The sequence below is a fragment of the Nomia melanderi genome, chromosome 7 (assembly GCF_051020985.1).
Source record: "Nomia melanderi isolate GNS246 chromosome 7, iyNomMela1, whole genome shotgun sequence".
NCBI classification, from domain to species: Eukaryota; Metazoa; Arthropoda; class Insecta; order Hymenoptera; family Halictidae; genus Nomia; species Nomia melanderi.
Window position 1 is genome coordinate 10,410,220 of NC_135005.1, and position 21,417 is coordinate 10,431,636.

The following is a 21,417-nucleotide window of genomic DNA, read 5'->3' on the forward strand; positions in this document are numbered from 1 at the left end:
AAGTCGACGGCGTTTCGTCGCTGTTGCACAGTGAGCAATTTTCTTATTAGTCCCGAGAAGAATATTTGTCGGCCTCTCTATAAACGAGTGTGTAATCCTCGCCTTACGTAATCGATGTTTAACGAAAGGTATACAAAGCCGGTGTCTTGACGACCAGCGTCTGAATATTAATACCCGTTGAATGTTTCTACTTTCATCGCCGATTTATAATCCCCCCTTACTGCTAATTAATAAGAGAAACAAATCGACCCGGGAAAAGGAAAATTCATCATGTTCTCTCGAGGATAATTATTTTGTCTTCTCAAACTGGGAACTTCGTTGTGTTTTGTCGATCATTTATAATAATGTCAGTCAGTCAGTTATTCATTGAAAATAGGAATAATACAGTTAAAATTTAGTAAAATTAATTTTTCATAAAATTTTCAAGATTTCACTATCTCTTTTACAAAAATCTTCTGATCTTTTTAGCAGATACGTAAAAATCGCTCATAGATATTCGAAAGATTAAACTTTTCTCATATTCAATAAAATAACGATAAATCGTGGCGTTGAATATTAACCAACCATTGCCCTCCTCTTTCCAGACGAATATTAACTTCAAGAATTTCTGAACCCACCGCATTAAAAAAACAAACAACACACTTATTTTCAATTTCAAAATGCATATCGTCATACTGACTTCAATTCAATCCTCCCTGGATTTCATTAATTTAGAGTAACCAACTAAAACCAAAAATAACATTGACAATTAACCCCCTGGACTTCAACAACTCCTTAATCTAATATCTCTATAAATTTAATCTACTTATTGGTCACAATTAAGTGTTAAAAATTACGAAATTCTTCGGTTCGTTAACAGATTGTCTGCCAATGCTATTTCTGCTTCAATTATGTACACTGATCGGTGTGATCGACAGTGACTCTCTTAATTTTCTCACTTAATTCTCCCGCGACCGATTGGTTCCAGCAATCAGCCTTCTATATTCGGCGTCCCGCGACGCGAGGAAAATGTTGTCGGAAATAGACGTCGCGTCAGTGTCATTCCGGCGTGGAAAAGAGCGAAGTTGCTTACCTATCCAGAAATACGCGGAATAGTTAAGTACATGTTTACGCGATCTCCGCGTTACCGAGCAATAAGCACGGGACACGTCAGTAGCACGCGTTCCTTCTCTCTCCTGCAACTTTTGCCACCTTTCGCCACGGTCGCGAGGAATATTAACATATTTCTTGGCGTCTTGTGTATTTAACGGGTTCCCGATGCGTAATATTCTGCGAAAAATACGATGTCGGCGAAAAAGAGAGCACGTCTGCTGAACACTCTGTGTGACCTACTAACCGCCGCCATTTTGGAGAACGAAGCAGTTTCTTTAAACGCTACACTCAATCATTCCTTTTATTCTGTTTTTCGATGTACTGTTGATTTTGAATAGAAACTATATGTATTGTGTGAAATCAATTGAAAAGTTTAGTTCTCTTATTTAGCTTTTTGAAATGTTTAAATAGTGTATGTGTGATACGCAAAATTGATTTGAGAGTTGGCAGCATTCATTGAATTATATGGTACGAACGATATTTTTATGTTAAGTGTGAATACCTGTTTGTATTGTATCCTCTAACCAACTAATTAAAATCGATGTCTGTTTATTTATTTTCTATGGTATTCAGTGCACAGCATCGTTTCATACTGTGTCTTTGAAGCAGTCTTTCAGGCTAGGCCTGGGTCAGGCATCGCTTACGGCACAGTCTTGTGTAACAAGAAGCTCGTTCTTGAAACCTGTGCCCATAGCTGATTCGTTTCTTACACTTGCTGCGACTGGCTTTCTTAGAAAATGAACGCCAGAACGTCGACGCGATGGCGACATTGGGTAACAGATTTCCATTGCTATTGTCACTGTGGCCTCTATACCAGCTGACCGTAATCTAAATTCGAAAATCTGAAAATTCAAACTTGAACGCCTTGGGAACCGAAATGTTTAAATAACGTAATATTTCATTTTTCATTTACTCGATCCCGTAACATTCTAAATCCCGAAAGAAGATAACAGTAGAAATTAATAATTAATATACAAAAGATATTTAGAAAATCTTTATTTCCATAATAATCTTCAGAATGCCAACCGTCGAATAATTTCAAATAGAATCCTACCTCGAATATTAATTACAAAATAGTTGGTATGATCATTTATAAACTGTCCTTCCACATACAAGAAACGTGTATTCAAATCTTGTAACACTGATTAATCACCTCGCATAATTACAACGTGTTCAATACACTTGATATTTTCTCTCCATCTGCATATACTCTAGATGATTCTTGCCGCTCGAGCGTTCGCCGCGCAGGTTCGCGCGGCAAGAATCAATCGCACACGGTCGTGTAGAACTCTCAACCTGTTTAACGTCGAAGCCGAGCTAACAGAGACGTGATGCAAGTCCAGATTACTTACGCTGTCAAGATTCAGTGTCAATTGCAGACCTCCGACCAATTGTTCTAACCGAGTGTGCATACAACGGGGTAGTCGTATTTACATTCAATCGAGCACAATGGGATAGTATTCATTTTGAATATTTATAGGGACGCGAATGCCTTCCGCGCATGCGCCACCGGTACGTTTACCATTGTTCTTTTGATTGCATCGAACCTTTCCCTGCGTTAATCAATATCTAGCCGACGGTCTGGTTGATTGATCAATTGATAGGCATCATTAATACCTGCGTTTCGAGTTGGCAATCAATGTTTAATACTCTTTAAATTATTTCCGATTTATACAGATTAAATTCTTAAATATTGCTCACTTCACCATGCCGCCAATGTTGATTGGCAAATCCTTGATTATAGTCGCTTTGTTAACAAATTATTTATACAAAAATGTTACAGAAGTTCATTTGCAAATTCTTCTGTTGAACACACTTATATTTTTGACCGTACAAAACATTACGAAAATTTATTTGTAAATTCTTCCGTAGGTTATAGTTGTATTCTTGAATATTGTTTATGTAAAACAGTTGTAAAAGTTTATTCATAGAATTTTTGTCGGCGGCAGTTACGTAAATTTTCTTGAACAAAATATTGAAGTTCAATTCAGACTTTGCCTCTTGCATAATTGGTAAGTGCGACAAATGTCGCCAAGACGGCGGACGCTAAATAATAATATTTGCGTGTGCACGGCACGTCGACACGTTAACAGCGTTACGCTAATGATCCGAGCGAGGTCGGATCTAGATAGATCTTCCGTCGACGAGGACTCGATCCTGTTTCCACGTGAGCGTTACATTCCAAGGAGATGCAGACACCGATGACGTCAGTGAATTATTCAGATCGTGGATTTACGACTTCGTGAATCACGAGTTCCCAGTGATTTTTACATCGAAACTGGGAATCGATGAAATTTACATAAGAATCGGAAAACGACAATTCAAAATCCTAAAAATAGTAGAAGAATCACATTGTTGCGCATAATTTCGTGAAACCATTAATTGTTGCTCGACAATAGCACATAAAAAAATATGGCTGCCACTTGAGAGACAAGTCCTGAATGCAAATGTGAAAATTTCATTGAAGATTTACGGGGAATAATTGAAAAGTAGATAATCAACGGTTAACGATAGTTAAGCGATACTTCGTAGCAATTAAATATGTAAAATGAATTCAGTGAATTTAAATCGATCGAAAGACTTTGATAAGGTTTGTTGAAATTGAAAAATTATGTAATCGGAGACACAGGTGCACGGAGTATATTTAGTTCATGTAGACTTTCTCGTTCTTCTAATTACTAGTTTGTTAATGATACAGTAGGGTCGAAGAAAATGGAGATTATTATTCTTACCGCATCCTCAATGAAACGAACACATGAAATTACTAAATCACATACAGCCGGCTGCTAATTGTAGCGTATCCGACGATAACCACTGATAGCTATTCAAAATAATTATACAATGCTGGCAATAATTATCAGCATCGAGCTATTCATCTCTTGAAACAAATTTTCACTTGATCAGTACTGAACAATCTTTACCTTAATACGCACTTCCAGCGAACAAAGCAGTATTCCATGTAACCTACATATTTAACTTCGCTTCTGATAATTCGTATTCTGCGCTGTGTTTAAAATGCATACGTAGAAAATCTACAGAGCCGGGAAGAAAGAACAAGAATATGTTTCTCTTTCGAATCCTCTTATGGAAATTAGCTGAATAATACAACAGAGTTGCATAATTTCAGGAGAAACACGCAGCTCAAATTCTTTCGCAAGCTTCAACCCTTTATAATCCCCAGTACTGTACTTCCATATCGTGCACCTTCGACCCTGTATACCTTGAAATATAAATTCAACCTTTAATTTCTCAATAAGATACTCAGAAACACTGAATTCTCTGTTTAAGTAGAAAATTGTCAATTAATCTTTATCAGTTCTAAACTGTATTTATTATAATATTTTATCAGATTACATTATTTGTTTTTTAGAAAATTTCAGCAATTGCTAATATTTTTACAAAATACTACTTCACCGAAAGAAAAATTGTAAAAAGAAAACTTAACAGGAAACATGTTAACCCTTTGGAGTCGAGAGGTGACTCACCACTTGATTTCATACAGTAAAACTATAAAATTTGACATTTATTATTAAACATTCTGTAATACATCAATCTGTAAAATATTGAATTTATAGGTATTGACTATAGATATTAAAATACTTTTAGTAAAAACTACCGAGTGCAAACGGTTAATATCATTAAACTGCAAAAAAAATAGGGTTCCTTTGAGCTTCAAGAATGGCGTTCTACGAAAATATTCATTAAAAACTTTTTAATGAAGGTCGACGCGTTACGTGTTCCAACGATTGGAACGCTGTTTCACCGTTTTGTGCCTCGGGATTGCAAAATACACGCGTGTGAATCAGCCTGGTGTAAAACGTGCAGTGTCTCATGTGCAGCGCGAATGTCGGACGCGATAAGGCGGCTGGCGAAGACCGGAAATGGGCGCGCCCCGTGGCGATCGGCCGTTGTAGATTTCGAGCAATCTTAACGCGTCCGCGGCAAAGATAACGGGGAATTAAAGCTAGCCGCGACGACCCCGTCGATAAGTAGTATCTGCGCGGTGTGTTTGATGGACTGGCATCGTTTGTCTCTCCCCGTAATGTCGTCACCTGAAATATATCCGTTGCATTCGTTTCGTTCTCCGTTTCACGGGAACAAACGAAAGATCAACACTAATAACCGTAAAATGTCTTATTTGATGATGATAAAATACAATTTAAAATCGCCGACATGCCGAATTATGAGGTAAGCGAGCGGAATTTGTAATTGCGAGTTCAGCACAGCGTTTCAACAATGTAATTTAAATTTTATGAAGATGCTTCGCGTGGGAGTTGCATATTATTGTGGCAGATGCGTGTATAAGAGAAGAATTTCATTATTTTAGGAACGATTATGAAGGTAACAAGAGTCATAAGGCTATTAAGATACCATTTCAATTTATTTTCAAATTAGAATAAATTTCGTATCTCCTAATTTATTTATTCTTCTAAAGCGTATTGCGTCTTTCATAAAATTCAACGTTCGACAAATGACGAATACTGATTTAATATTGCTGTATTATTAATCAATTGCTATTATTCAAATTTTATTTCAGCAAACTAGATCACCAAAAATCTCATCCTTCCGAAGACCAGGCTTCTTTCACTTACTTTAACCTCAAGCGAGCATTAAGTTCGTACTCTTAAACGAGTTTTCTTAAATTAAACAATTATCTATCAAAGGAAAGTGAATATCTAAAACTTCCACATGTACTTTCTCTGCTACTCAAGATGTTCGAATCGCATAAATGCAAAGTACTTCCCCAAGTGGCCAGTAACAAATCGATTTCACAATTCCGCGTTATTTCGCGCGTCTGCGAGTCGCCGCGGTCTGTCGCAGGCCGTTAGTCATTCTTATATAATTCGCACTTAACGCCGCTCGCAGATGTTGCTGCGAGCCTCCGCGGAAAAAGTATCTCTGCCATCCTCCCCACGTTAAAGGTTAATTACGCGTCGGTGCCGTTCTACAAAACAAACTTTAATGTTGCAGTTTTTAATCGGATTGCACGACGCTTTTCGCGCAGATGCTTTTCCAACGATTTATGAAGCGTTCATTAACGCAATTCGCTGCTGCCCGGGGAACATAAGCTGAGCGAATTTCTTTTTTCACGAAGACACTCCTCGAACCGGAATAGAATTGAATGTAATCTGATTACACGTTGCCGATGGCGATCGAGAAATATCTCAATACCAATCATAATAATGGGTAATATGATTACAAGTTGTTGTGCACCGTTAATCGTTAACTGTTACTGATTTGCAATTGAGATTAAGGTAATTATAACGAGTGATAATAATAATAGGAAGTAGCTACTAACTTTAATCGTTAATCTTAAGTAAATTGTTCAGGAGAACGTAATTATGTTACGAGTCCAATATTTTTCGTTAGGCTTTAGTGGTGAAATAATTGCCTGTAAATCATTGGACCAATTGATATTTGCATTTGTGATTAATACTTAAGGTCTAAGTTAGGTCATGAAGTCAATGATGCGTATAGAATCTACGGTTGATGGTTAGACTTGTTGTAAACAGAGACAAGACTGTTTTTCTTTGTAAAACTCCTTCCGTCTCTTTAATTGATCCTTTTATGCCACCGTTCGCGCGACCGGAATGGAGTTTCTGTAATTCGTTCTGTTTTTCAAGTTTCTTTGATCTCGTTTCGTGATTAAGAACCGTGCTTTCCTTCGAATTAATTTAAAACAGTTTGTCTTGTAATTTTTTTCACGACCTCGTTCGTTAAGCGAGAACTCGACTGCGTGTCCAAATGCAAATTTATGTTCCCAGAAATGAATCGATGGAATCGCGGATTCGATTGATGCTCGATAGTTTGATGAAAAAGTATATTAAATTTCGCTTTAATTTTGTTGAAATTTGTGCTTTCATCGACTTCGATAGAGTTTGAAGTCAATCGTGAAAACTCCCCGTGTAATACTCGAATTTCATTTTAGTTCAAATTTCAATTTAAATTTTAATTTCAATTCCATTCGAATTCCTATTTCAATTCGAATTCCAATTTCAATTCAAATTTCCAATTTCATTTCAATTCGAATTCCATTTTCAATTTGTAATTTCCAATCTTCAATCTTAAATTTCATTTCAATTCCAATTTCGAATTTCTAATTTTCAATTCCACTTCAATTCAAGTTCCCACCTCAATTCCGAATTCTCAATTCCATTTCGAATTCTCGTGATTCCATTTTATTCCAGTCGTATCGCCCCGAATTCGAGCGTTTACGTAGCGTTCGATCGATCCGGAAGACAATCGAGAACGTTTCCTTGACGCGGGCGCTGTTAAATCGTTGCGAAGACGGGAAAGCTTGTTCATCGGGACAAGTCGGGGCCCTTCTCGTTTCCGGCGGTGATCGATGGATCGACGGATCGAAGCGCGGAACACCGGCCTTCCCCCGGTGTTCCGCGGGGCTGCGCGCAGGATCAATTAGACGCGGCGCGATAAGTTCGCTGCTAAATGAGAAAACGCGGCGGCACGGACCGCCGTCAAGGATTTACGATTGTGCAAGCGGCCGGCGAAGGAGGAAAAATCGAGCCCGAGGCCGGCACATGTTTATTAACTGTTCACCGTCGCTCCTCTCCTGTTTTTATCTGCCCCACAGCCGGAAAACGTGCACGATTTTTCCGCCCGACGATACGTTTATTTACGCTTTTGTGTTCCCCGTTGGCTAATTCAGCGAGCTTTACGGTTCCACGGCTCTCGCCGGCGCAAGCTAGAGTAACGGACCATTCTATAAGCAATTTTCCTTCTTATTTATCACGCCACGCGCGAATATGCATTAGTTACTTACCCTTTAACTGCGTAACTCGTGACGTTCAAGAGGAGCAGTGAATCTTGTTTCTTTGAGTTCGGGTTTCAGTTTTGTTCTTGTATAGAAACGGAAAGCTTTCGATGTTAGGAATTGAGTGGCAATCATTTTATGTTCACTAGTGAATGAGGAGAAGACTAGTATTTCATTGGTAGTCAATTAACACTGTTTATCGAGGAGATTTGGTAGTTAAAGGTTTAACTTCTTGTCCAGAGATTTCTCTTGCAACACTCGATGGGATTACTTTGTTGTTACTAATTCATTAAAGGAGAAAAGATACCTTATGTCTTCGTTTATTGTAAATTGTAGCAATCGATGGCACAAAAGTAATGTTTGATTTAAAGTCAAAGGGGGCAAATGATGTTTTACACCTTCGAAACTCTTTGAAATGTTATCCTGAAGTATAAAAAAACCGAAGTCAGAAATACTTCGACAGAATTTTTGAATACCCAGACGAATTTCCAGCGAAAGAAATGCGTAAAAGCACACGTGGCGGACGAAAAACCTGGGAAAAAAGAAACAATGTCGAAACGGATTGCGCGGGGATAAAAACGTCGGCCCGCGATTACTGTTCCCGCGGCGCGGTGGTGCGCGCGCATATATTTAACGTCGGAAAAAGGAACCGGGAACGGAATGCGTTTGGATCAGAACGAGTCTGTTGTAAAACAGCCAGTGAACTGCGCGATATGTAAATTCATACACGAATTAACCAAGCTGCATTCGAAGGGTTATCGAAAAGCTAAAGTTACTACTGTATTCACAACGTCGCCAATATATACTATATTTACAAATTAACCAACATTTGATTAATATTTAATTAATGTTTACAAATCCCTCTTTCAACAGCAACATCCTTATTGCCAATTAAAAATTTGATAAAACTGTAACAACAGGGAAATATTCATCAAACAGTAACCCAAGGAGTAATAAAATTAAAGACTTAAATATTATCAAACCGTACAAACAATCAAAGTTTTCTTTCCACTCGCAGATTAAATGATCCATAATCTTGTTAAGATTCTCCTCGCGAGTTATTAGCATGTATTTAAATAGAACACGCGTTGAAAACGAAGCCCTCAATTCAATTTCCCACCTTTTTATTCACATTTCCCAGCAACTTTTTGAACACTCCACGTATTTCGTGTAACCGGGCAAAAAATCATCGCCCCCCCCCCCCCCCCCATTTTATGAAACGAGGAAAAATAACGAAATGGATTGTTAATGGCGGTCGAGTCGCGCATACATCGAGCGCAAAACAAGCCCGGGCTCCTTAGAGCCGCTAATCAAACCGATACACGTGATAATTAATTACTTTTCATTTGCAACCAGGCGGAGGTGGGGCAGCATTATTCCCGGCCTGCATTTCGCATGACGGTGGGTTACGTAATGGCGATCGTTACGCGTGTGTTGGCTCATTAGCACGCTCGTTACTCTTGCATTAAACTTTTAACCACTATTAAATCACCGCCCGTAAATGGAGGGCAGAAATGTTATTTTTTAACCGGGGCAGAGGACGGGGTGGGATTAAACAAAATTACCGTCGAGTTTCGGGTACCCTCTGTATTCCGGGCGTTGTTTCACCGGTGGACGTTAATGGGTGCATTCTTTGACAACTAATCGTTGCTTTTGTAACGTGTTTCCGGTGACTTCGCATGCCATTTATTTGCCTGTTTTCGGATTCTCGTTTCAATAAGCCGTTGGTGGTTCTTTGATTACTTGAACTGTGTTGATCGTCGATACTGTTCTTCAACGTTAACTTCATTACCAATAGATTGTATATATTTGTGCCCGTATCGTCCGAGTAATTTTGTAAATACGAGAAACTACTGTTTTACATCGTCAATATCTTTTTCATAAGAATTTAGCCATGAGAGATCCAAAAGTCGAAATCTTCTATTCGTCATCTACGTCGCCTTAATTTCCCTTATTTATTGAACACAAGTTTTTGAATTCAAATATTTCTTTCGTAAGCTCGTGTATTCTATCAACTAATAAGAGACACAAGACCACGAAGAAAAAACATTCGTCGTATTAATTGCCAGCGGTATCGTCTTTCACTTTCGATTGGTCAAAACAATAAATCACAGCCGACTTAAAAATAAAATTGACCGTGCATCCGCTTGCGGACTTCATCGACAGCACGTGTTTTCGCGAGTTCGGCTACTTTTTGCGGACGCTCGCGTCACGCGTTCGCGTACATCATGCAACGAGGTGAGAAGCAGGGGGCCGTCACTTGGTTAATTAGCAATTACACGCGTATCTGCGTGTCTCGGATACCAAATTGGAGCGACGTTCGTGTCCGATGCACAATGATAAATCCATGGGAGCGCGCGCACGTACGTAAGTGCCCGTCGAGTTGTACAATAATGAGTTATTTAAATTGTCGCCGCGACACGCGACGCTAATGCGCGAAATTGCCGTGTAAATTCCGCTTTTTCGAGCCTCCCGACGAGAACTGTGGCCGATAAAATCGATGATAACGCGACGATCGACGCGAATCGCCGTGCAAATCGCGGGTCCTTTTAATATTTGCGCAGCGTTCGCGACGAAGGGAATATTTATTTTCGTCTACTCGTTGCGCTACGCCGCCGCGGACGTTGTTTTTGCGGCGGTGCGTTGGCGTTGGGGCTACACGAGCTTTCTGTTTGGAAAACAAGACGTGGTGACGCAAAAGAAGTCCGTGGACACAGAATGAAACAATGATCGTATTGGGTATTCTAGTCGTTTATGTGCACTTTATATGCTTCACGATGTTGTCGGATTTGGTAGTTTCCATAATTTACTGAGCCATAATAAATTATTGAATAATTTCGGATTACTGATTTTTGAGAAATAAAGTTTGATACAGTAACTCAGGATTCAATCATACAATAATTCAAGAATTTAAGATTTCAATAATTCGAAAATCTAATAACTAAATCATTCAATCATTCAAGAGTTCAATCACTCTATGACTCAGCAACTCGACAACTCAATAATTCAATTTTTCAATTATTCAAGAATTCAATAACTCAGTAATTCAATTCTAAGATCCTAAAACTCCAAAGATCCAAACTAATGAACACTAGACCCCAAGAATTCAAAACAATAGATCCTACATTCCAAAAATCAAAATTACTCGACTCTTAGTCCCAAGAGTATATACTCTTGATCAAAGATTTTTTATAGGAAGATTTTCACATACCCGGTGTGCGCATCGCACGAAGACCCGATCCAAGGGTGACTTGGAGTCCTCAGCCTTCGAGGTCTTCTCCTTGCACCAGGCTTGCCCCATATTTCTTCCTCTGTCCCGGTACTGTCTCGTCTGCTCTTCCTATCCTCTTCGTTCCCTGTTCGATCCGAGCGGCCCGGTTGTCTCACCGATAACGCCGGATAATGTAGGCCATCCCGAAGACCCGTTCCTCGTGACCTGCCGCAACCGGCACGGCTCTCTCGCCTGTTTTTAGCCCCTCGCGCGCCAAACAGCCGGCCGTTCCTCGCCGTTGACCTTTTCACGGCCACCTGGTCCTGAATAAGAAAGGAGATTCGGTGAAATCGTTGGATCGCTTCAGGCTCATCCGGATATATAGCGTAGAACGCCGGAAATCGAATGGTTCTAGCCACTAACCGAATGAAACTGTTCACCCTTCAGTTAGTAGAATTTTTTCAAGAAAAACTATTTCTGTGAAACATACTAATGAAGAAGAAAATTATATATCGGTCTTCTGTTATCTGAATAATGAAATTACTTGGAGCATTGGATTTTTGATAGTGAAGTCGTCGTTACAGCATACGATCGCAAAGGGTTAACATTTTCAGTTAGTTGAGAAGCAACTGTAACTTTATGACTGTTATATTTTCTGTTGACTATTCTATACTTTCTACATGACTATTGTATATTATAATATTCTCTGTTTTGAGAGAAGTGTTAGAAAACACAGTGTAAGAAGTTAATATCACGATGAATATATAAATGCTGTAGAGTTGAAGCATCGAATCTTCGAGAGCCATGCTTATATTTCAAAGCGTTAACGTACAAAGTGAACTAAAAGCGGAAAAGACACGATTCAAAAGTTAAAGGTCCCATAAATAACTTCCATTTACACGGGTTAATGTCATTCACTCAAAGTGGATGCTTCAACGTAAGATGACATACATGTTTTTATGTCCCTGAACCGAGGCTTCCATTAAACTCCATTTCTGTCCTCGAGATGAAGTCGCAGCGTTCATTACGAAAGGCTTATCGAATCTTTGGATTACCGTGACCAATTAACGCAGAAGCAATAAATCGGCAACTCGTCCATTCGAGGATGAAGCGTACGAGTCTTATCGAAGTTTTAGCGGTCGATTAATGTCGAGGGCCGTAAGACCAAGAGTCGTTTAGCGTTTTAGACGTGACACCTTGCTCACTGCCGAGAAGTGGATTTAACGCTCGGCGACAATGAAAGAAATTTATGTGAGCGTGCTGTCTGTTTGACCTCGCTTCTGAATTATGACAGGTTTTCTGGCATAGCGACCTGTATTTATGATCGTTCACCGGGGCTACGGGAGCTGCCTTGCGTGTTGCTGCGAGCTTGAAACCTTGTTGTCATTGATCCTTTTATCCTGCAGTCGTTTGTTTATCAGTGACATATTATTTTCGGAAAAAATGTCAGACCGGTTACAGTCTATCTTTATAAGAAGCGTAATAATTCTTAATTCATCGTCTTCCTTGTATTCCCCAACAGATCCAATGACATAAATTTTGTCAAAAAGAACTGACGCTTTAAATTATATTTCCATAGAACCACCTCCAAAAAAGAGATGAATGTTATAGAGTTACTAATTTCTCAGAGAATAATGGCACTTTTTTAATAAACGAATGTCCATTTAGTTTGAAAGTGACTTAAAGTACATTTTTCTAAAAGATTAGCTTGATGATTCTAATTCCTACAATTCTACATTGTTATTTCATTTTCAAACGGTCCTTTCCTCTTAAATGGACTTAAACCACTGTCAAAATGAACAGTTCCACTACATATATAATTAAAAATACACCTAAGTTACGATATTTGTTAGGACTGGCAAAAATAAAATGCTCGCTTCGCAAACTTAACGCCAGAAGTTTCGTGAAAGAAGAATAAAATTTTCCATTACGATTGCGCTCAGCCATCTGCTTGAAAAGCTATTCGCGTTACGGGTGATCATACTTGTCACAAGAACTGACAAAGTATGCGGCTTATCGACGGTGAACATTATCCCGAAGAATCGCAGCGCACGCCCAGGTATTCAGTCGAGGCGCGCATTAAATCTTTTCCCCGGCCGGATGACCTTCTACGCCAATAATCATCCGGGGAATGCCGGCTACACACCCTTTAACGGTGCACCGGGCGTAACGTCATCGCTCGCCCACGGTATTCACCGATTCCCGTGACTAATTAAGAACGCTAAACCGCGGACGCTATCAATCGGAGCGACGCCGAAGACGCGTGACGTGCGTTGATAGAGATATTGCACCCTTCATAGCAAAGGGCAGCGATTTTCAAACTGGAAGGCGTGAGAAGTTTAACAGAAACGTAATTTACCCTCGTTCTTTGTATTAATAAATTTTTGACCATCTAAACATGTGATTGTATTATTTGATGAAATATTAAATTGAATATAATTCTTTAACCACGTAATACATAGTACAGTCGAACTTTGACAACTGAAATCGCAAGGGAAGGCGTAAGATCTTCGAGTGACCGAAATTCGACTGTACCATGCATTACGTTACTAAGCAATATTTAATTTAGAATGAAATTCATTGAAATTCAGTAAATTACATAGTAACTAGTTTAAATTAATAATTCAACTGTAGTAGAGTCTCCGTATCTCCTTAATACTAGGATGATCATCATGATTTCCACAAAGACTCAATTGACAACCCTTACACAATTATTATTCCCTATGCATCCCACTTTCTCGTTTCGCTGAACCTTGTTTCACTTGCTCTTTTGTATACGATTCAGTCAGTAACAACGATATATCAAAACAAAGATATTAATTCCTACAGCTACTCAATCTAGCACTGACAGTTCCCTTGTCCTCTGCTGTTAGCTTGTAAACAGTCGACCAACTTCTCGTCGGCGTCTAATACACACGCGCACATCGGTCGGCCATAAAATCGCCGATGTGCGGAGGATTTATCCGGGGACGGGCGGAACAATGGCGTGAAATCGCAGTGGAGCCCCGAGCGGCCGTCGTAAATCATCCGCGGCGCATTTGAAAGTCGCGCGCCTCTCGTTGCAACGCGAACGGCCAGCGCCGGTGCGCTGCTCCAAATTCGTGATGCCGGATTCGAAGCGTGACACTGAAAAACCCGCGGATCCGCGGCGAACGGTGTTTAGCCGGTTATTCCCGCATCGCGATACGACGCCCGACGATGCGAATCTCCTCGCTGAATGCGGAATAAACGGGTTGCCGGTCTTTGATGCGTTCGGAACGAGCGGGCAGGTATGCAAGATGCTCGTCAAGAATGTGAATCAGATGAGAAATTCCTTTTTTACGAAGCTTGCCATGTGTTTGAATTAGAAATTCCCGTGGTATCCGTCGTTCGCGTCTAAACCTTCGGCAACCGAGCGTCACGCATATGTAATGGAGATTTAACATCAGTTTTCTTAGGGATTAATAGATGAAACTTTGATTTTTATCTATTTAGTATATTTTGATACTACAACATGTAAAATTAAGTAACTTCGGGTACTTCAGGTACTTCAGGTACTTCGGGTACACAAGGTACAAAGAGTACATCGATACGATACCTAATTTTGGTACGCAAAGTACTTTGCATGTACTGAGATATTTCTAGTGCAACGAATGTGTCCAATGGTGCAGGCACCTCAGGTACATCGCATAGTTTGGGCGTAGTTGGGTATTTCTAGTGTTAACTGTATCAAATTTTCGGATATCCCAAATGCTTCAAGTACCTAGATTGAGGACTTAAGATACATTAGGAATGTTAGGTACTTCAGGTATACCGGGTATTCCTAGCGCATTAAGTACCTTAAACGTGTATATCAAGATTTTTGGGTACCTCGGACACTTTCGATACCTATATCGAGCATTTCAAATGTATTACAAATTTTAGGTACAACTGGTACTTCGGGTACATCGGGTATTTCATACATCTACCTACCCAGGTGTACTGTATATACAAGTATATACTTCGGGTACCTGAATTTATTCGGCACTATGTTTCGGCACTATCTTAAACCTAATGGTGAGATGGAGGAGCACGAGGAACGCATGTTCTGTCGTCATAACGTCCTCGCCATGAATGGACAGGTATGTGAGCCTCCGGTATTCGTAATGGGAACGCACACGTGTAGCGGCGCCTACGACACTGCGGTCACGTCATCGGCAGTCGCGAGAATTGGTGAATACACGCGATTGTGTGCAACGCGTAATCATGTTATTACACGTGAATCTTGTTCGCTGTGCACCCGGCTCGGCCGCTCTTCATCTGGCCGTTTATCGGCATCGCTGAATCTAGAGGCTACCGTTTACGTACCCACGTGACAATGAGCTTTAACCCCTTTACGGTTCAAAATGACTCTCGATTTTCTGTTTCGAAACCTGATCCTTCTTTCCTTTAACCTTTCTCTATTCGACTGTAGTTTAACCTGGCACTACGATAGATTATTTTTTGGTAGACATTTTGCAAACAGTAAATTTGCAATTATAAGGTTAAATATAATGATATGTAACTTTTTCTCACGAAGATTAAATGTGCAAACAGACAAATAAGAATAAATAAATATATTAAACACAGGTTTTCCTATTCAATATATGAAATATTCGTTTTTCGTTCATGGGTTTACGAATGTTGTGCAATAGGTTTCCCAGTAAACCACCAGGTCAAGACTAGCGGCAACGTGAAAACTGTCAAAGTGTTAAGGTAGACTACCGCGAGTTTTACTCTGGAGAATAAAAGCGACAGCTATTGGATAGCGAACTGCATGTCGGGTCGAAAGTGATTTGTAGCGTAGTGGGCACAGACTTGGAAACAATACATCGGTGGCGCGGTTCTTAACGAAATAAAATGAATAAATAAATTGCTTTCCACGTTCATCCTCTCGTGTAATCGCCACTAATTTTACAATTAATCTTTCACGTTCTGTTCGAGTAGTAATCATTTGTCTAATAATAAAGAATACTACGAAGTCTTCTCGAAATTGGGTATACCTTAACGAGTGTAATGTATCAATCACGGTTCCCATATTCTTCAGCTTGTCAACGTCTTCGAATCTAACGAGGAACGTACTAGCTGACGTGTATTACGTAATTTTCCTCGTTCCAGTTTTTCCAAGTCGGGTTTATTGTCGAGACCACGCGAAGCTACGTTCCAGCCAGTAAATAGAGAGTTCGAGGTTGCGTAAATAGTATGTTAGTTTAGTGCAGCCGGCGCACTGCCATGCAAATTATTTAGTGCCACCTTGTCTGCGACTATTGACGATCATCTCTGTTAGTCCCGCAATTTTTATCGCACTATGAAACGACCTAACGCACTGGACGTACTAAACGCACTAAAATCTTAATGATATTGACACGTTAAGCGATGTCAGTCACCGATGACTACCGCTTCCGAATTTCTTAAAAACATGCAAGATAACCGATATCGAACGATATCGAATGAAAATTTTTAGTAACGTAACGAAAGTCGATAATAGTGTAATTTAAGGATTGTAACGCTAAATGATTAATATCTTCTAGTTAAAATTTGTCATATATAAAATTATAAGTTGAAGCAAGAAGCAAGAGTTAATCACAATCATCCAATAAAGAATTTCAATATACAAGAAATTAGAAATACCAATTTCAATGAATATACAATTAAATCGAATTCTTCATTAATCTATTTTACCACGAAAGTATAATTTTCTTTGTAAAGAAGTTTCGAAAATTCAACGAAAAATTCTATTCCTTCTTCTTTACCCGTTACCCCAAGCAAAAGTTTTGCCCAACAATCTCCAACGACCTTCTCCGTTCCCATCAAACGCGTTCAAAGAAAAACGCAAGGGACGCAGGAAAACAAACAGAAATTAACCGCACGCGAGCGATGCGCCCGAAACGCAGCGCCGTTTCCGGCGTACAGTCGGCTGCTCGCGGGGAAAACAACGAAAGAAAAAACTGCGGGACAACGCTGCTGGCCCGTCGCACTTTCTAACTCCTCTAAATCGTGCATCGAAAGTTGCAGCTGCGAGACGCTGCCTACAATCGGGAACCTTGTAGAAACCCGTTGAGAATTCGGAATTTCCGAATGAGAATCACCACCGTAATGATGTCAGATAAGATTACCTACATATCGAGTTACAATTGTGTTAACCCGCTAATTGGTTAACCTATTAGGATCCTTTTGAATGAACAAATTAGTATAGACATTAGAGTCAATCTACATAATAGAACAAATTAATGTTTTTTCGAATTATCAAACTATTATAGACATCAAAATTTTCGAAATAATTAAATTACCCTTTTACACTTTTCGATTTTAAATATTAGACCTTAAAATCATCACTACAGTGACATTCGACCTGAAAGGTTTCAAATTTCCAATTACTTCCAAAACGACTATAACTTTATGACTATTATCTTCTCTGCTCAAAAGAAACTGTCGTGAAACGCAGTGTATTAATTGAAACTTCTATTCCATAGATCGTTCTATGAATAAGAAGCGATTCCTTCAAAAGCAATAAAACATTCTATAAAAACTCCACAACACAATAGTAATTTTTTATGATTAACGTTCTAAAGGACGTTCAGTGGTGACGCACGATCAGAACACGATCAGGCATAATTAAGATTTATCGAGGGATGATTTTTGGCATTGCAGCAACACTGCTCGCGCGATCGTTGCACGGCGCGGACGCGTTCAACCGTAGTCCCACGATCGCCGGGATCTGTGAGAAAATCGTAAATCTTTTATGGAGGCCGTTCCGGAGGCCCAGATGCCTGAAGAAGACGCTGCGAGTATTTGAATGTGATTACAGGAGATTTTATTCCCGGCGGCCACTGCTGGGCCGCGAGCCGGAAAATTTACAGTCCAATATGGCGGCATTAGAATCGCGCATGGTAATTGTCGGGTTAATTACGCGGCTGCCAGTGATCATTCTATGGCAGGGGATACTGTTTTAAGTGGCTATAAGTGTTAATTAATATCGCGAGATGGAAAGATAGAATGTATGGTTTGATTCGTTGATACAAACACGTTTCTGCTTTTAAGAATTTATGTTATATGATCAAGGATGAAACAGACAGAACGAAAATCTTTTAGCTGATGTTAGATCGAAAATAATCTTGAAATATTTAACAGTGGAATTGTTAAATATTTCGAATGTTCGATACTTGAATTGTTTAATTTTATTTTAAGGATGTTAATGCTGATAATTGCAAGTTAGATAATTGTGGAGTAGAGAAATTGAGATCGATCGTTTTGATAAATGTAATGACTCGGGTGTTAGAAAAATGAGAGGCACGTGTTTGTACGTGAATTAATTAGAAGAAATGAGAACGGTTCGAGAAGAAATGACGAGAAGAGAGTGGAAGTCGTTTGAACTGCAACAGCTTGAGCTAATTTGCATGTTGATGCCCTGATTTAGAAGAGAAGAAAGTACGTTAAAGCTTCGATACTCCGCCAAGGTGTCCACTTAACCGCAAATCAAACGAAAACACAGCCAGTCTCTCCGCTACGATACTCATCTCAGTTTTCTGTACAGTCACATAAGTCGTAAGTGCACGAGGTCAACAGTTTAATAATCACGTAAGTGTGTCAAAGTTTTTGAGACGATGGGAGTGCTACTTACAGAAAGGAAACTCGGGTCCAGGCGCAACGACAAGAACTTGTCGTTAAATATTAATAGAATGGAAACTTCGGATCTCCAGTGGCACAGAAAATAACGCAGCTAGCGTTATGCATATTTAAGATGAAATTCATTTAGATTCAGTTTGCGTGCTTCGATACATGCAAATCATATCGTTTAATTTGTCGTACAGGAAAATCAACAGGAAACGTCGTAACCGTCATTCAGTTATATTCTAAAAAACGCTCTTGCGGCCTGCTTTTTTACAATACTGTTTCACAATAATTACTTTAAAAAAATGCGACACCTATACTTTAACTCATTCAAGATTCCATATTTCCATCTCTTAAAATACCAATTACAAGAACTACCTCTGATTGCAAATTTTCCAGTGCTAACCAATTATATTTTCCACGCAACATCTCTGTTATAATCAATACCTTGAATCCTACACTGACAGAGACTCATCTACAAAATTAAAAGATTCATATACCTATAAACGACACCTAATCCAAGTATCGAATAGTCTTACACTATTCACCTTCAACCTTCCACACTACCAGCAACCCAGAAATTACCACTAACATGTACCCTAAACATCAGTCCACCGATCTTTAAAAAACCATCAACCCCTGTCAAACACACTTCAATCATCGACACCCACCGAAGCAACTCAACGCCCATACTCGGAATCAACATACATATCCAAAAGACACAGTTCACGGTTCAAAAACTCAACGATTCGATCGCCGAAGGCAGCAGCAGGAAGCACAGTCCGCAAGCATCAGGAATGCAAGCAAAAATCCGAGTTCACCGAACGGTGTTAAAGTGTCACGGAGGCTGCTCCTACCGAAACGAAGCCAGAAATCGCACCGATCCCAGCGGGAGCATGTAACCTCAGTAGGTTCTCAGGCCCTGGCCACCACGTACCTCGTCCTCTAAGTCCTCAGACTTCCGGAGGAATCCCCGGAATGTCCCGAGCGGTTGGTCCGGCGGTCGATCCGGCGACTGGACCATTTATCGGTGAGAGTTTCGGGTACGCGCGTACGTTCGGAGAGCCACGGGCACACGCGGGCAGCTGCCTGGGCAACTGGTACCGTACTGGTACCAGTCGGTCAAGCGTGCGGCACTGTTAGTACGCGGGGACCAGCGTGCACGCCGGACAGGTTGCGTGGTGTCGTTCAGCGTAGACGGTCAGGTGGTATGCCGAGCGGGATTGCGTCGCGAGCTGTGCACGGAACTTAAGGCTTTCTAACCGCAGCCTCCGATACGGTGCACGTACACCGTCGACCGAGGAATAGGCTTCCCCCACCACTCGAGCGGTCCCCGCCACGCGGACCGCCGTGATCCCCCACCACGCGACGCTCTGGCCCCTTTCGGGGCCCTCTTCCCTCACTCCCGCTGAGTTAATGCCTAGCAGGAATCCGGACTCTCCTGCGGCTTCTCTCTGGAACCACGAATTTTCGTGTATACAATATTGCTTCGGGTTTGAAATCATTTTTAGCTTACGGTTTGGATATTTTGAAAGATTTTTTTAATGATGTTTTGGACGATTGCAGTTTATTCTCCTTGGAGTATGGAATTAGGGATAGGACGCTGGAATTTTTTGATTTTCGGATGTTTCGGGTTTATTTATGAGTGAATTGGTGAGATTTGAGAGTTTGTGAGTTAATTTGATGTTTGATCTTACTTGATATTTTGGTTAGTGCTTTTTTAAATTTGTGTATTGTTTATTGAATGCGTTGAACGTCCAGTAACTCGGTGATTATTGAAAATAATAACGCTGGGAGTTAGTTAATTGGATATTTGTTTCTCGTATATTATGTTTTGTAGAATGATGACTTAAGTTCCTGATCGCGGAAGAATGCTGTATAGAATGAATGATTATAGGCGGACATCAACATTCAAAGTCTTGAACAGCAATCCTTGTTCAGAGAATTCCTCGCGTCTTGCCAGGGACTCTTTTATCTTCTCCACTTTGTTGCCCTCGGTCGTGGTGATCGTTTTGTTCGACCCGGGATTTTCGGTGACTCGACCATCTCGGAAGTATTTGAACCGGTTGCTTCGCTGGGTGCACCGGTGTCCGTGCTTTCATGGGGGAATAGAGATTAGGGAGAATTTAAATGGATCGATTCCCGGTATCTCTTCCATTCGGAGTTCATATATTTGGTTGATACATTTCCCTATTTCTAATATATCTCTGTAACTCTTTCTTTCTATTTGTATACTCTTTTCTTTCTGATAGCTTGTTGATTAACTACTTTCTATATTTTATAATCATTATTTCCTAATTATTCGTTGAACTACTCTTGTATAAATAAAAACATACTTTATCGATAGGTAATTCCAACATTATTATAATGTCAATATTTAATTACATGTACTAAGGTAATAATATTATGTTAGTGTACACAATGTACCAAAGAAATACTCGAAAGATATTGATAACGGAACCACGAGAATACAAAGAAAAATGTTCTCGCTGCTCCCAGAATCCGTATGTAATTAATCACATGGAGAGATTAATTCATCACAGCGACATTCACCGGAACACGGAATAGTTCGTGACCGGTCAACAAGGTTTCGCTGATGAAACAGGAGCTTTCACCTGATTGGTCAACAAAGTGTTAATTATACGTCTACTCTTTCTCGATTGGAGATATAATATCCAATTATCTTAATTGTACTGGTATGTTTATTATCATATAATATGTTTCGAGATATACG

General features: G+C 40.0%; 1 protein-coding gene across 3 annotated transcripts in view; it reads right to left on the bottom strand.

Annotated features, from left to right (window-relative positions):
* LOC116433123 (uncharacterized) overlaps positions 1-19,945 on the bottom strand; it is a 45,316-nt gene extending 25,371 nt beyond the window's left edge. The window contains exons 1-2 of one of the 3 annotated variants that reach the window (XM_031990885.2): positions 19,621-19,945; positions 11,076-11,398 (exon numbers count right to left, since the gene is read on the bottom strand). In XM_031990885.2, coding sequence (XP_031846745.2) covers positions 11,076-11,165 — 90 coding nt within the window. In that variant the 5' untranslated portion in view covers positions 11,166-11,398; positions 19,621-19,945. Of the gene's footprint in view, positions 1-11,075; positions 11,399-19,540 lie in introns of all 3 variants that reach the window. The other 2 variants (XM_031990886.2, XM_031990887.2) reach the window with 2 other exon arrangements.
* Between the last annotated feature and the right edge of the window lie 1,472 nt (positions 19,946-21,417).